Here is a 15,554-nt window from a genome sequence, read left to right as displayed (position 1 = left end):
GGAGGAACACCAGCACAGTGGTCTTACAGAAGCTGGAAGTGGAGTATTTCGAGAGCGGGCAATGCGTGAATGCTGCAGATAGATCACAAAAGAGAACAGAGAAGTGACCACCGGGTTTAGCAGCATAGGTCATAGACAACCTTGACGGCAGCAGTTTCTGTGTATATAGGAACAGAAGCCTGATTGTCATGGGTTTTAAGGCGAGAGGGAATGTGAGGGGAGGAAGTAGAAACAGCATTATAGATAGACAAGTCAAGAATTTTGAAGGAGGAGTGAGGAGGTAATGGAGTCAAGAAAAAGTTTTTTCAAAGAAGAAAAACTCTAGAGCAGGCTCGCTTGCTGTTTACTATGAGACAGTAGAAACTGTGCAAGAAAGATACTATTATTTATGGTGCCTTTGATAGAACAAGAGAAGATGGAATTCAGAACCCTAGCAGAGGAGTTTGGTTTTTTTGAGAGCAGGGGCACTGAATTGATTGTAACTGGAGGAAAGTCCACGAGGACGAGTGAAGGTGCAAGTGGGTTTGTTGGTAATTGTTGCCTAACCTCGTGGAGGGGGTTAGGAAAGGTGAAGTTTGATAAGAGAGAATGATGCATTTGTATAACACTTATCTGTAGTTAATACAGATCAGATCTGTAGACTTCTAGATAAGTGACTGTTCCAGTATCTTATGTTCTTTGAGACTGAAATATTATATAAATTAACATGTTTTGTGTCATCTGGGCTCATCTGGGTATTTTGTTCTAGGGACAGATCTGGAAACATCTTTGTTAAGTTTTGAAAAACTGGACCGTGCCTCACCAGACCTTTGGCCAGAACAATGTAAGTTTTTGGTTTCTTTATATCAGAATTAATGCAGGAGAACCTGTGCTACATTGAGGGAGATTTTTGAAGAGCTATCATTTAAGTGTAATGGTTAAAATTTTAATTTTACTTGAGAGGGAAGACTCTGAATTCTGTGGTCCAATGTTAAGAATAGCTCTTTGGTGGTTTAATTTTTTCAGGACACAATGCAACTCAGAAAATGGTAGAAAGCCTTTAAAAAATAATTATTTTTTAAAATCTGTAATACAGAAATATGTAATGTATTTCCTCACCTCCTTCAATCACTCTTATAAAATCATCATTAATAGTTTGGTATAATCCTTTTGACCTTTTTTATACTTATGCAGTTAAGGAAATAAATATATTTTTTAAATTATATAGAGCCATTTTTCGGTTTTTAGTTTTGGGGGTCATATGTACATGGTCTACAGGTTAACTTATTCTGCTTGGGGTAGAAGTAATTCATAGATCCTTCCATGTTACACTAGATGTAGATACACTTTATTCTTTGAAAGTATTTCATTGTATAAATATACTATAGTTTATGTATTCATACCCTATTTTGGAATCTAAGTTATATCCAGTTTTTGATACTACAAATAATTTAATAATGGCTATTCTTGCACAGATCTCTCTGGGCACATGGAAGAGAACGACTGTGTGTGAGAGTTGCTCATTTACTCACTTACTACCTGATACCGCCTGTTACTGATCTTTATTATTTTTAGTTTGTATATCCCTAAGTGAGATTAAACATCATTTTAGTTTTAAACATTTGTTTTTTATTTTTATGTTTTTTTTATGTGGTTCTTCCTGTGAGATATTTAAGTAAACAATTGGATTGGCAGAGATTGACTGGAGATTGAAACTTTTTATTTGGTAAGAGACATTGTATCTTGCCACTCCCCCATTCAGCTAATTACTGATCCTGCAAAGTTTCACTGAGGCATTATTTTCTCTGAGAAGCTTTTCCTGTCCCCTCAGTCTGATTTAGATTTCCTTCTTTTTTTTTTTTCTTTTTGGTGGTGGCAGTGGTAGGCGGGGGTCCTTCCATCTTGGAGCACTTAAACAGTATTGTAGTTACTGGTTTATTCTCTCTTCTCTCCCAGACAGTAAGCTCCTTAAAGAAGAGGCTGTTTGCTTCTTGTTTGAATCTTCTTTGGGACACTAAAATGTTTATTGAATAAATGATGTATTTTTTTCTTTTTAGTACCAGGTGTTGCTGAATTTGCAGCCTCTTTCAAAAGTGTAAGTAATATTTTACTTACCTAGTAAAGTTTATTCAATGTTCTGCTCCTTGGTAAAGGCTCATTATTTCTTTGTTTTCAAGAATAATGTCATAGTCTTTAAATCACTTTGTAACTACAGTTTATATTATTATCATGTAAATTGATGGTAATATCTTCCCCTAAGTGCCCTATTTTAGTATTTTTGACCTTTGTCTATTAGCCTATTTTCTTAGCTTGAATGCTCTCAACCGTAAGGCAGCTGAAATATTTAATATAACACTAGCATTGTTTTTGCCCAAACTATGATCTACAACTGTTACCTTTAGTCTGTGTGAGGTGTTATAACCGTAACTTACACTTCCTTAGAGGATTTTGCAGTTTCTCAGTGGCTCATCAGAAACCGAAGGAAGACATCCATTAGAACCATAACTTTTCTGTTTCTAGAGGACCGGGCGCTGCTAGATGCTGTACATATCTTCTCCTATATATTCCCACAGCCAGGAGAATATGATTATAATACTATTTACATGGTGTTTACTGTGTGCCAGGCACTGTTCTCAGCACTTTAAATATATAATTTTGTCTTCACAAAACCCTATGAGGCATTTTACAGACAAGGATATAGGCACAGAGTAAGAAGGTTACCCAGGGTTATGGGCCATATGTGGCACAATCAGACTTGGAACCCATTAGTCTGGTTACTAGCATCCACATTCTTACCACCACACTTGGAAGCATTTTGGCCCAATGTTAAAAGCACTGGTGGCAGAAACACTTGGAAGAAAAGTAATTTGCCCAAGTCCTAGTAACAGGCCAGGATCTGAACACAGGATTTGAACACAGGCCTGTCTGATTGCAAAGCCCATGCTCTTTCTGTGAAACCATAACATCGGGGATTCATAATATAAAGCTCACAGTACTGTGCTATACATTTAGCATTCTCTACTCGTTATTAGAGTTAAAAGTACTGAGTTAAATATTAAGGCCCCTTTGGGCCTGTGACTTTCAGGTCCACGAAAGTATTTTTCAGAGGGAGTTTGACTTTGTAGCCCCTTTTCATTTTCTTCAGGAGCTAGGGTTGTGTGTAAGCAGGCCTGTGCTCCATTAGCATGTGGAGTTTAGAATAGTTAGTGTAGGGCTTTGGAGTCAAACACACTTGGATTTGAATCCTGAATCTGCTTCTTAATTATCTGTCATCTCAGCAACTTTCTAACATTTTTGAGCCTTAGTTTTCTCATCTGAAACTACCTCATAGGATTCTTAGTGCCATAATGCGTGTTAAACACTGTGCAGAGTACCCGGGATGTAAGAAACAATAGTCAGTAGCTATCAGTATTAAATCAGCTTTTGTCTCGTTCATAGAGCAGAAAGTACCTGGTTTAATTTTTTAAGAAGATTTTATTATTTTTCTTAGAGAGAGGGGAAGGGAGGGAGAAAGAGAGGGAGAGAAACATAGATCAATTGCCCCTTGCATGCCCCCAACCAGGACCTGGCCCACAACTCAGGCATGTGTCCTGACCAGGAATCGAACCAGTGACTTTTCCGTTTGTGGGAGAACGCTCAACCCATTGAGCTACACCAGTCAGGACTGAGTTAATTTTTTTACGTTCTTATTCATACTGACTGTCCAGTTTAGTTCATTGTATGTGGTAACAACTAAGTATTTTGGTCATAAATAATTAGTTTTAAAATAACTTTTATTAGAGTATGTTATGTTTTGAAAATTTGGTTAAGTATCTGCATCTTTCTCTAGAAGTATACCCAAACATACTGAGTTTATTTCTAGGGGTTCAGGGTCATCCCAGGTCCCCTGGTATAATCTGTTTCCTTGAAATGGTGAATTTGACCTAGAACCTTCTGGAGGAGGTAGTATAGAATATTGATTCTGAACTCATACTACATGGATTTTGAGTTCTAGCTCACTAGCCATGTGACCTGAGGCAAGAGATTTGTAATCTTCCTGTACATTAGTTTTTTCATTTGTAAAATGAGAATAATAATGCCTACTTCATAGGGTTGATTAGATGACAATGCATGTAAAGTGCTTTGCTGGTCACATAGTATCGGGTAAATTTTTAGAAAGAAAAAGGGCTCAGAGCCGAAGTCGTGTTTCCCAGCTGTGCCCCTGCCTGCACAACAGAATTGTCAGCGTACGGTTTTAGACCTTTAGCAGTGCACGTGTAATGTTTCTTGCTCTGTTCTCTCCACTGCACCCTCCCCCCGCTCCTGATATTTTAAGTCAGAGCACCGGGGGGGTGGCCAGGTCATTTTTGTTTGTTTATTTCATTTGTTTGTTATATCGTAGATGATTCTTACTTGCAACCAGGATTGAAAACTCGCCCAAAGCTGTTCTAAGAATGGGCTCTTTGAAATATTGTAAGTTCACTTTCAGAAATGAGAAGATAACTTAAAATTCTAAAGTTTTCTAAAACATCTATCATAAAATGAAACTTCAAGTGATGATCATAACAGTGTTCTTACAAATTGAGGATTTTCTCATTCTCAGTTCTTCTTTATATCTTTGCCTCTGCTAGACAATGCTACCTACTGGTTATTATTTCAAACATGTCACTTGGAAGCTTTCACCAGAACTGAATTTCAAGTAGTTTCTTTTTATTTATTTTATGTTATTTTGAGAGTATGTTTATTAAAGCTGGGGACAGTGAGACGAAAGAAGGGCTTAGGGTAGAGGAAGCAACAGGAGAGAGTCCAGGCGGGGCTCTGCTTTGACTCCCTAGAGTCATTGTGGGAAAGAAGTGAACCATGCTGGGCTGTGTGATTTCGCTGAGAAGTAAAAGTCACAGGGACAGAAGTGACCTAGGGTGGGGCTGCTTTTAGCACACTGAAGAGTCACGGGTTAGCTGGGGTGAGCTGCCGCTCCTCACTGCTCCCCTGGTTGCAAGTCTCGTGGGGGCCCTTTGAGTTTGGGAGAGAAAAGTAAAAGTGCACACCTGAGACGGAAAAAGTACGGGGCTTGTCCAGAGAGAACCTGCAACAAGTCTTTTTTTTTTTTATTGCCGTACTAACCCATTATGTGTGAAACAATAACAGTAGTCAGACCTAATCCTTCCACAACCATTTCTCTGAGACCAGTTCTAAGGATGAGCAGTATTATTTTGTAAGCTAACTGTTTATAGACTATATCTGAACCCAGAGAAATCTGAGTTTTAGAAGTTATAGTTTGGCACTATTTTCAAACAACCCGAATGCTGTGTGGCAAGCTACTTGTAAGAAGGAAGAGTAGGGTCTCTTCTCACTTTGTATGTATCTGAATGGATATATTCTTTTTTTTTTTTTTTTTTGGCAGCCTATTACTAGTTCACCACCCAAATGGATGGCTGAAATAGAACGTGATGACATCGACATGTTGAAAGGTAGCTATGCCGAGGACCTCTTACTTTTACCTGATATTTATGCTGCCCCACAAACCACCTTCCTAGTTTTTCTTTCAACTTTCCCTTAAAAGTGTTCTTAGCTTCAAACTGCCTTCTTAACTATTCTTGTTAGTAGTTGTTCATGTCTAGATTCCTTTCTTTACTTTCCCATGTGTAGAAATCCTTTAATTTAGGACCTGCTTATAATGATTTCTTCTGCTGCTAAATTCCTCTGCTATTACCTTTGGGGTTTTTATTTATTTTTTAAAGATTTTTATTTATTTATCTTTAGAGGGAAAGGGGAGGAGAGAGGGATAGAAATATCAATTTATGGTTGCCTCTCATGTGTCCACTGCTGGGAACTGGCCTGCAACCCAGGTGTATGCCCTGACTGGGAATTGAACTGCGATCCTTTGGTTCACAGGCCCATGCTCAATCCACTGAGCTACACCAGCCAGGGCTACCTTTGCTTTGTATAAAGCTTACAGTTAACAAAAAAACTCACATAAATATTCTCATTTAATTCTCACAAAGGTTCTGTGAGTTAGGTATGATGATATCTACGATTCAAAGGTTAACTTAACCAAAATTGGATAGAGTGAAAAAATTTAAGCTCTTACTTTTTATTTTAAGTCTGGTCTCTTTCCACAGTAAACAAGGGCCTTATTTAGAATTTACTGCCATGTATTGTTGTCAGTACTGGTAATTGACAATCCCTTAGTAGGTTAGGACCTGTCTTTTATTTCAGTCTCTCCAATCAATTTCTCCCATAAAGCGTACTATAAGTAGTGAATGTTGTCGTTTGATAAATGACTTGGAACTAAATCACAAGTGGAAATTTAAATTAAAAAACATTAATTTTTCTTGATTTTTGCTCTACTTTATTTATTTATTTGTTAGTCATCTTCTGGTGATAAGATTCATGATGATTGTGAAGTAATAGACTGAAATGAAGCTTAAAAGTCTTGGACTCTTATGCTATTTAAGCAACTGAACAGGTCAAGAAAGTCTACTGTTTGTGCCAGATATTGGCTATGAGTATGATATGGTGAGTGGGAGAAAATAACAGCTTTATTTGATTTCAAAGGTAATTCATTGTTCTGCACAAAATGCTTAAATGCAGATTTCCTTCCTCCAACCATGGAAATAATAAGTCTCAAGGGCTTTTTGAGTTCATTGTTCTAATGTCCCAAACAGACATTTATAAACTTTGCCATCAGTGTGCATTCCTAAGGAAACTTTACATTTTTAATAAGGGATGATAGCATCATCTTCCATGTATGTTGACCCATGTCTTTAACCTAAAAGGAATTTCATGCTGTGGTATTTAAATGAAAATCTGGGAAAGGAAGTTTTTATTTCAAGTACACTGTCTTTTATAGGTATTTGATTTGAAGGGAAAGTTTGGATTAATATTCGTTTTTGTTTTCTAAACTTAGGGAAATGGGGAGCAGCACATGTTTTGTCAATTTTATTGTTCATTGAACTATTGCAAACTTAATCGAAGACAGTGGAGACAGTGCCCATTTTGTAAGACAGATCTTGTCTGTGGGCTTTCTCAGTGCTATGTCAGGTCCCAAGGGTTCGTATTATAGTGGTATATTCATTTTGTATGATAGGCAAAAGGAATGTTATACAAGGATGCTTAGGATAAAACACATAATTTACTGTTGTGTTTATGCCAACTCTCTTCTCATAGTGGGTCAGCTCATCTGAGGCATTTTGCAGTAGTGGGAAAAATTCACTGGGGTATATGTGTGTATGTGTGGGTAGGGGGAAAGGTTAGATGAGAAAAGAAATAGATTTATTTTCTGCTTATTTGATAGAAATTAAGCTTAAAAACTTTATTACAAGGAGTCCCGACTCAAATGAGTTGTTACTAGAGAACAATGGGAAGAAATGGTATTGAAATAAATTACTCTGTTTCAGAACTGGGGAGCCTCACCACAGCTAATTTGATGGAGAAGGTACGAGGCCTACAGAACCTGGCCTATCAGCTGGGGCTGGATGAGTGTGAGTACCCAGGTCACATTTAATCAGGTTGTCTATTGTGTATTTCCTGGTGAGTTCTAGCTGCAATACAGAAGGTATCTTTATTGTGTTTTATGAAGGTAAGAAGCCACTGTAATTTATTTTTTGTATTTTATTTATTGAAATATATTTTATTTTTGGTGCTATTATAGTTGTCTCATTTTTTCTCTACTTTATTCCCCTGCATCCCCATCCCACCAGCATTCCACCCCACCCCTTTAGTTCATGTCCATGGGTCGTACATATAAGTTCTTTGGCTTCTCCATTTCCTATACTATTCTTAACCTCCCCCTGGACAGAGAGACTAAAATAATGACCTCATGTACTTGCAACCTGGCTCCAGTAGTAGTCGTAGTAGTAGTTGCTGTTGTTGTCGTTGTCAGCATGGCCAATCTGTTGACTTATACCAACCTCCCAACCTCCCATGATTATTTTAAATCAAATCTCAGGCATCATTTTACCTCGCGGTCAAATAACGTCATATGTGATTGAAAAGACAAGGACCCTTCTTTCCTTCCTCCCTTCCTTTCTCCCTCCCTCCCTCCCTCCCTCCCTCCCTCCTTCATTCCTTCCAAATATAACTACAATCCATCATTATGCCTAAAAAGTTTTAACAAACTCTCTCAATGTCATCAAATAGCTAATCAGGATTCAGATTTCCCTGGTTGACTCATAATCATCTTTTTATAATTAATTTGAGTCAGGATTTGAAAATATTCATATACCATGTTTGGTTGATAAGTCTCTTTTAGTCTGTCATAGTTCTGCCTCCCTTTTATTTTCCCTTGCCATTTATTAAACCTGGTTATTTGTTCTGTAAAAGTTTCCATATCCTAGATTTTGTTGCTTACATCCATGTGGTAGTGCTTAGTATGTTCATCTACACCTTTTTATTTCCTGGTAGTTAGAAAAGGTATTGTGTACTTTCATCAGGAAGTATATTGTGTCTGTCTCTCTCTGTGATGTTAAGATTAAATAGTTGATAAAGTTATTGCTTTATATATAGTATTTATTGTAAAATTCTCCATCAGTCTTAAACCTGGAGTTTTAGCGGCCTTTGATAACTGCCTAGGTCCACTATTTTATTATAGGTTGCAAAATAGTAATATTCTAATTATGTCGTTCCTTTTTATTTAGCTACAACTTTTCAGTGATGGTCTTTATCTTATCAACTGTTATTACATTGACTAAATACACGATTATTTCTTTTTATCAGTTTTTAGAATGTGTCAGTTACTTAAGCATCAGTAAAGTCTATTATAATGGCTTTCCACTGAATCAGAAACTTGTTTGGATTCTTTTAGTTTTAGTTTTTAATCTTCACAGTTAAAACCATTATTGTTTGATGTATTTCTAAAACTTAAGACTTTGAAATTGGGGGGATTTGGTGTCACCTAATCAGCCACCTGAAACACTAAACCCAAATTCTGCAACAGAAATGCTCATTTCTGCCAGAAAAGTCCCATGAGCACAGCTCATTTTTCAAAAGTCCCATTTTGAAAAATATGAGAGTTTTCAAAATTATTTTCCAGTTCAAAATTCAGCTTTATTTAAACTTCTGTGGCAGTGCTTTGCAGCTGATTGTCATTTTCCTTGATCATAAGGAATTAGCTGACAAGGAAAATGGCTTTTAAGTTTGGAATTGGAAAGAATTACATTGATATGTATCAGACTCCTTGGATACAGTCTCTCTTTGTTTTATTGTGTATAGTGTATTTGCATAAAAACAAGATGACATTTACTTGATACCCTAAGCTGGTATTTGATGTCTCAATCCTCTTTCCTGCATTAATTGAGAGGATGACATGGATGAAAAATAAGCAATAGGAACTGATGAATCCCCAAGGACCAGCGATTCTGTTTTCATGCAAATATCTGCACTGACAAAGATGATGGAAAGAAAAAAAATGCAAAAAATATTTGTCCTCAAAACATGATTTGTCACTTCCCAGAGCGTTGTGAAAATGTTAGTATGGGGCTATTTGTGTCTTTCAGAAGACAACCTCTGCCCGTGATTTGGTACATGATTATGTCTCATAACCCTTCTGGTGTGCAGATTTGTAAATGCAGTAATTTTTGCCTTGGCTTTTATAGCTTTTCATGCCTGGGGCCTCTTGGCTTGATTTGGGCACTTAATTTATATGAAACTCCCATGAAATAATGTGGAAATGCAAGAAATTGTAAACTACCTTGCCATATAAAGGGTTCCGTTTCTTTTGCTTCCATCCGAGCTCATCGTCCTTCCTGTTGTACTGGAACTGTCCTCTTGTTTGCCACTACTGGAGTAATTTTCCTAAAGTATCATTTCTTCTGTTGACCTTTGCTTGTAAGTCAGTAGTACTTCATTACCCGTATGATAAAATTCAGATTCCTTTGCATGGCATTCAAAATCCTTTACTCTCTGACTCTAGCCTGATCACTAACCTTCTTTCCTACTTCTCCGTGTAAACACCGTGCACCATTCCTGTTTGACATGCTCTCTCTTCCCAGAGCACTTTACCATCTTAATTTTCTTCATGTGATTCCTTTTTCTCAGAGTCCCCTCTGGCTTACTTCTAGTAGCAGAACTTTTATTCATCCTTCATTATTGTGCCCAGTGTGTGCCTCCTTCATCAGCCTTTCCTCTTCAAATTTGATACGGAAAGTGAGCTCTTCTTCGGTCTCCCAGATTACTCTAGTGTATTTTGTACAGCACTTTTCCCATTTGGCATTTGGGGAGATTTTTGGTACATGTCTTGTCTTTTGGAGTGATGATAAGTTAAGAATCATATTTTTGGGCTTTGTAATCCATATATAACTTGGTGTGTAGTAAAATGTACAGTATGTATTTTCTGATTGAATGAATAATCAACTACAGATGCCTTCAAATGAAATGACAGAATTTTTCTAATAAAATTTATTGACTTAAGCCCTGGCTGGTGTAGCTCAGTGGATTGAGCACAGGCCTGCGAACCAGAGGATCGCGGTTCAATTCCCAGTCAGGGCACATGCCTGGGTTGCAGGCCAGTTCCCTGCAGGCCAACTCCCAGCAGTGGACGCACAAAAGGCAACCATACATTGATGTTTCTCTCCCTCTCTCCTTCCCCTCTAAAAGTAAATAAATAAATAAAATCTTAAAAAAAATTCATTGACTTAAAACTGAAAAGGTACCAAATTCTGGAAATTTTTCTGTTTCTGGACACCTCATGATTTAATGATGAAAAGTAATATTTGAAAGTCTTGTAATATCTGGAATTTTTCCTCTATGACAGTGGATGATCAACCACACATAGTAAAGATAGTATGAAGCTTGTTGATAATGGTTTGGTTTTATCTTACCCCTGAACCCTACTCATCACTATTATGACCTGGGCATGATCCGGACTTAGTTTTGTAAGTTGCAACAGTACATAGCTTGCTTTATTCTAAGGCCCATTGAACTGTTATGAATCTTAATGAATACTACTGATTCTTTGCAGTTTTTACCTTTAAAAAAATTATTCCCCTGTCACTTTAGGCTACAGACCTTTTTAGTAGTCATGCAGATGACCTGCTAAAGATGCTTTAGATGGGAGTATTGCCATCTAAATATTAAGATCAGTCATGAATGTGTGTGTCTTTCTCTTTACTTACATATTTTTTAATTTCTTTCAACAGTATTTTTAGTTTTCAAAGTGTAAGTTTCACACTTCATTTATTAAAATGTACTCGTAAGTCCTGCTGAAAGAAAATCTTGTGTTATCATTTCTTATTTTGCCTTTAGGATGCTAAAATCATGATAGACTGACATGAACAATTCTGAATTTTAAAAAATATAGTCATTTTTTTGATGTATTATAAGTGAAATTATTTTCTTAATTTCATTTTCTTTTTGCTCTTTGCTGCCATAGAGAAATGCAATTAATTTTTGTATATGCATTTTATATCCTGCAACTTAACTCATTTTTAGTTCTAATTATGTTTCAGTAGATCACTTAAGATTTTCAGTACACTAGATTAGGTCATCTGCAAATAGAGATAGTTTTACTTCTTCTTCTTATTTCTTTTTCTTGTCTAATTGCCCTGGCTAGGAAGTCTAGTACAGTGTTAGATAGGAGTGGTGAGAGTGGACATACTTGTCTTCTTCCTAATCTTGGGGAGAAAGCATTATAATGTTAGCTGTGGGTCTTTTGTAGATGCTCTTTGTCAGGTTAAGGACGTTATCTTTTATTCTTTGTTGGGTGTTTTTTATCATGAAGAGGTATTGAATTTGATACATTTTCCTTGATTACACTTTACCGTACACTATAAAATAGTAAACAGATTGAGACTTCCCCATTTAAACTTGATATTTCATCCCAGTAATCTAATTGATGAAGTTGAGTGTACTGGAAACTAATTGATACAACTTTCTTTGGTGGTAGTACCAAAGAAAAACTTCTGCTTCCAGTTAGCCCGTGATATAGTAGCCTTCTCTACCCTCTAGGCATGTGATTTTTGAAAAAGTGGCTGTTTATATTTAGCAGTCTAGATAAAATTCTAAAGGACACTCACTCTTTTAATTTTTTAATTTTAATCTGTGAAGGAGGGCAGGGAGAGAATAACTTGCACTCTTACACCCTGAATATTCTTCACTGTGGCTTGACATCAGAGTTACTTGTCTTGGCGTACTTTGTAAGGTCTGTTCAGTCCTACCTCTAACTTGACTGGTTGAAGAGAAAAACCATCTAGCCCCGAACCTCTAGATGGCAGCATGAGTCTTACTGTACTACTAGTTTTCCTCTACCACTGTCTGTTGAACTGCGGTTTTTTTATTTTTTTAACTCCCCCTCCAGGACCTAGAACTGCGTTTCTGATTTAGGTCTGTTGAACTGCGGTTTTTTTATTTTTTTAACTCCCCCTCCAGGACCTAGAACTGCGTTTCTGATTTAGGTACTTTATTAGACAACTTGCCTAAATTTGTTGATGCCTTGCTTGATTTTTAGCATTTTGTTTTTGTTTTCATCTCTCCATCTTTTTTTCCAAACAATTTCTTAAGCAATCTGTATTTTGTTTGTTTATTTCTTACTGAATTTATTTAATGGGGTGAGGTAGGTTAATAAAATTATATAGGTTTAAGGTGTATGATTCTATAATACATCATCAGTATATTGTATTAATATTATGTGTTCACCAGAAAAAGTCCGGTCGTCTTCTGTCACCATTTACCTGCCCTTTACCTTCTTTTACCTCCCCCGCCTCCTTCCCCTCTGGTGATCACCTGCAGTTGTCTGTGTCCGGGTGGGTTTTGGGTTTTTGTTGTTGTTGTGTTTTTTGTTTCTTTGTTTGTTTGTTTTGCTTAATCCCTTTACCTTTTTCACCGAGTCCCCCAATAGCACCCCCCTGCTACAACTGTCAATCTGTTTTCTGTATCTGTGAGTCTGTTTCTATTTTATTTTTTTATTTTGTTCATTAGATTCTACATATAAGGGAAATCATATGGTATTTGTCTTTCTCGGACTGGCTTATTCCACTTAATACTCATCAGGGCCATACATACTGTTTCAAAAGGTAAAATTTCCTTCTTTTTTTTTTTACTAGCCAAGTAGTATTCCATTGTGTAAATGTACCACACCTTTTTTTTTATTCACTCCTGCACAATGAATACTTGGCTGCTTCTGAATCTTGGCTATTACAAATTGCACTACAATGAACATAGGGAGGCATATATCCTTTCTAATTAGTGTTTTAGGTTTCTTCAGATATATTCCCAGAAGTGGAATCACTGAGTCATAGGCAGTTCCATTTTTAATTTTTTAAGATAATTTCATATTGCTTCCCACAGTGGCTACACCAATCTGCATTTCCACCCATGGCACACAGATGTTCCCTTTTCTTCTTGATAGCCATTCTGACCAATGTGAAGTGATAACCCATTATGGTTTTAATTTGTATTTCTCTGATGGTTAGTGATGTTGAGCATCATTTCATATGTATATTGGCCATCGGTATGTCCTTTCTGGAGAAGAGTTTATTCAGGTCCTCTTCCTATTCCCATCTTTTAATTTGGGTTGCTTGTTTTTTTTGTTGAATTGTATAAGTGCTTTATAAATTTTGGATAACCTCTTATTAGATATGTCATTGGTGAATATGTTCCTCCATTCAGCACATTGTCTTTTCATTTTGTTGATGGTTTCCTTTGCTGTGCAAAAATGTTTTAATTTGATATAGTCCTATTTGTTTATTTTTCTTTTGTTTCCCTTGACCAAGGTGATACAGCAGAGAAAATATTGTCGTGAGAAGTGTTGGAGATTTCACTGCCTGTGTTTTATTCTAGGATTTTTATGGTTGTAAGTCTAACATTTAAGTCTTTAATCCATTTTGAGTTTGTTCTTGTGTGTGATGTATGAAGGTGGTCTGGTTTTATTTTTTTATTTTTTTGCACATATGTGTCCAGTTTTTCCCACACCATTTATTGACTGGACTGTTTTTGCCTCCTTTGTCAATTATTAATTGACCATAAAGATCTTGGCTCAGTGTTCTGTTCCATTGACCTGTGTGTCTGTTTTTACGCCAGTACCATGTTGTTTTTTATTACTGTAGCCTTGTAGTATAGTTTGGTATCAGGTACTGTGCTTCTTCCAACTTTGTTCTTCTTTCTCAGGATGGAGTTGGCTATTCAGAGTTTTTTGTGGTTCCATATAAATTTTTTGGATGATTTGTTCTAGTTCTGTGAAATATGCCATTGGTATCTTGATAGGAATTGCTTTGAGTTTATAGATTGCTTTGGGTAGTATGGGCATCTTTTAAAAATTAAAAAAAAAATTTAAGTTTTTTTTAAGTAAAAAAACTACTACTACTGGTTGGTGCGTGTATGTACCCTTGTATGGATCGCACCCGAAACCTCAGCATATTGGGACAGCGCACTAATCAACTAAGCTACCTGGCTATGGCCTTCCTATTGTTAATTCTCCCTATCCATGAACATAATATATGCTTCTATTTATTTGTATGTTCTTTATTTTCTTTCCTCAGAGTCTTACAATTTTCTAAGCAGAGGTCTTATACATCCTTGATTATATTTATTCTTAGGTATTTTATTTTATTTTTATATGCAGTTGTAAATGGGCCAACATTCCTGATGAACATAGATGGTAAAATGCTCAACAAAATATTAGCAAATCAGATCTAACAACACATTAAAAAAATCATATATCATGATCAAATGGGATTTATCCCAGGGATGTGGAGTTGGTACATTATCCACACATCAGTAAACGTGATATACTACATAAATAAAAGGACAGATAAGAACCACATGATTATGTCAATAGATTCAGAGAAAGCATTTTATAAAATCCAGCATTTTTATGGTAAAAACTCTCAGCAGACTGGCAACAGAGGGAACATACCTCAATGTAATAAAGGCCATATATGACAAACCTGCAGCCAACATCAAACTCAATGGGCAAAAATTGCAAGCATTTCCCTTAAGATCAGGAATAAGACAAGGATATCCACTTTCACCATTCTTATTCAACATAGTACTGGAAGTCCTAGCCACAGTAATCAGACAAGAAGAAATAAAAGGCATTTAAGAGGAAAGGAAGAAGTAAACTTGTCAGTGCAGATGACATGATACAATACATAGAGAATCCTAAAGATTCTACAGAAAAACTACTAGAACTGATAACCGAATTCAGTAAAGTAACAGAATACAAAATAAATATCCAGAAATCAGTTTTATTTTTAAAGGAGTTTATTTATTTATTTTTAGAGAGAGGGAGAAAGAGGGAGAGAAACAGTGATTGGTTGCCTCCCCTTCACATCCCAATTGGGTACTGAACCCACAACCAAGGCATGTGCCCTGACTGGGAATCATACCTGTGACCTTGTGCTTTGCAGGCCAATACTCAACCAGCTGGGCCCACCTGAGCCACAATGATCAGGGCAGTTGCATTTTTACACACTAATAATGAACTATCAGAAAGGGAAGCTAAGAAAACAGTCCCATTTACATTAGCAGTATATATTTTTGTTGCTCAGAGTCTTTTCATTTCTCTGTTGTCAAAAATAACATTTTGCTTTTGATTAAAGAGATTGGTTTGTGAACATTCTCAAAATGTGATAGCTTAATTCATTAGCTTCTGTAAGACC

General features: G+C 36.5%; 1 protein-coding gene across 2 annotated transcripts in view; it reads left to right on the top strand.

Annotated features, from left to right (window-relative positions):
• LIN52 (lin-52 DREAM MuvB core complex component) overlaps positions 1-15,554 on the top strand; it is an 87,401-nt gene that overhangs the window by 3,823 nt on the left and 68,024 nt on the right. Inside the window, exons 2-5 of one of the 2 annotated variants that reach the window (XM_037031207.1) lie at positions 749-823; positions 2,043-2,074; positions 5,363-5,429; positions 7,359-7,442. In XM_037031207.1, coding sequence (XP_036887102.1) covers positions 749-823; positions 2,043-2,074; positions 5,363-5,429; positions 7,359-7,442 — 258 coding nt within the window. Of the gene's footprint in view, positions 1-748; positions 824-2,036; positions 2,075-5,362; positions 5,430-7,358; positions 7,443-15,554 lie in introns of both variants that reach the window. The other variant, XM_037031206.1, reaches the window with a different exon arrangement.

Source organism: Sturnira hondurensis, unplaced genomic scaffold, assembly GCF_014824575.4.
Source record: "Sturnira hondurensis isolate 20B ecotype Veracruz unplaced genomic scaffold, ASM1482457v3 Scaffold0021143, whole genome shotgun sequence".
NCBI classification, from domain to species: Eukaryota; Metazoa; Chordata; class Mammalia; order Chiroptera; family Phyllostomidae; genus Sturnira; species Sturnira hondurensis.
Note: the sequence above shows the minus strand (reverse complement) of the source record. Positions and strands in the feature narration are given on the sequence as shown.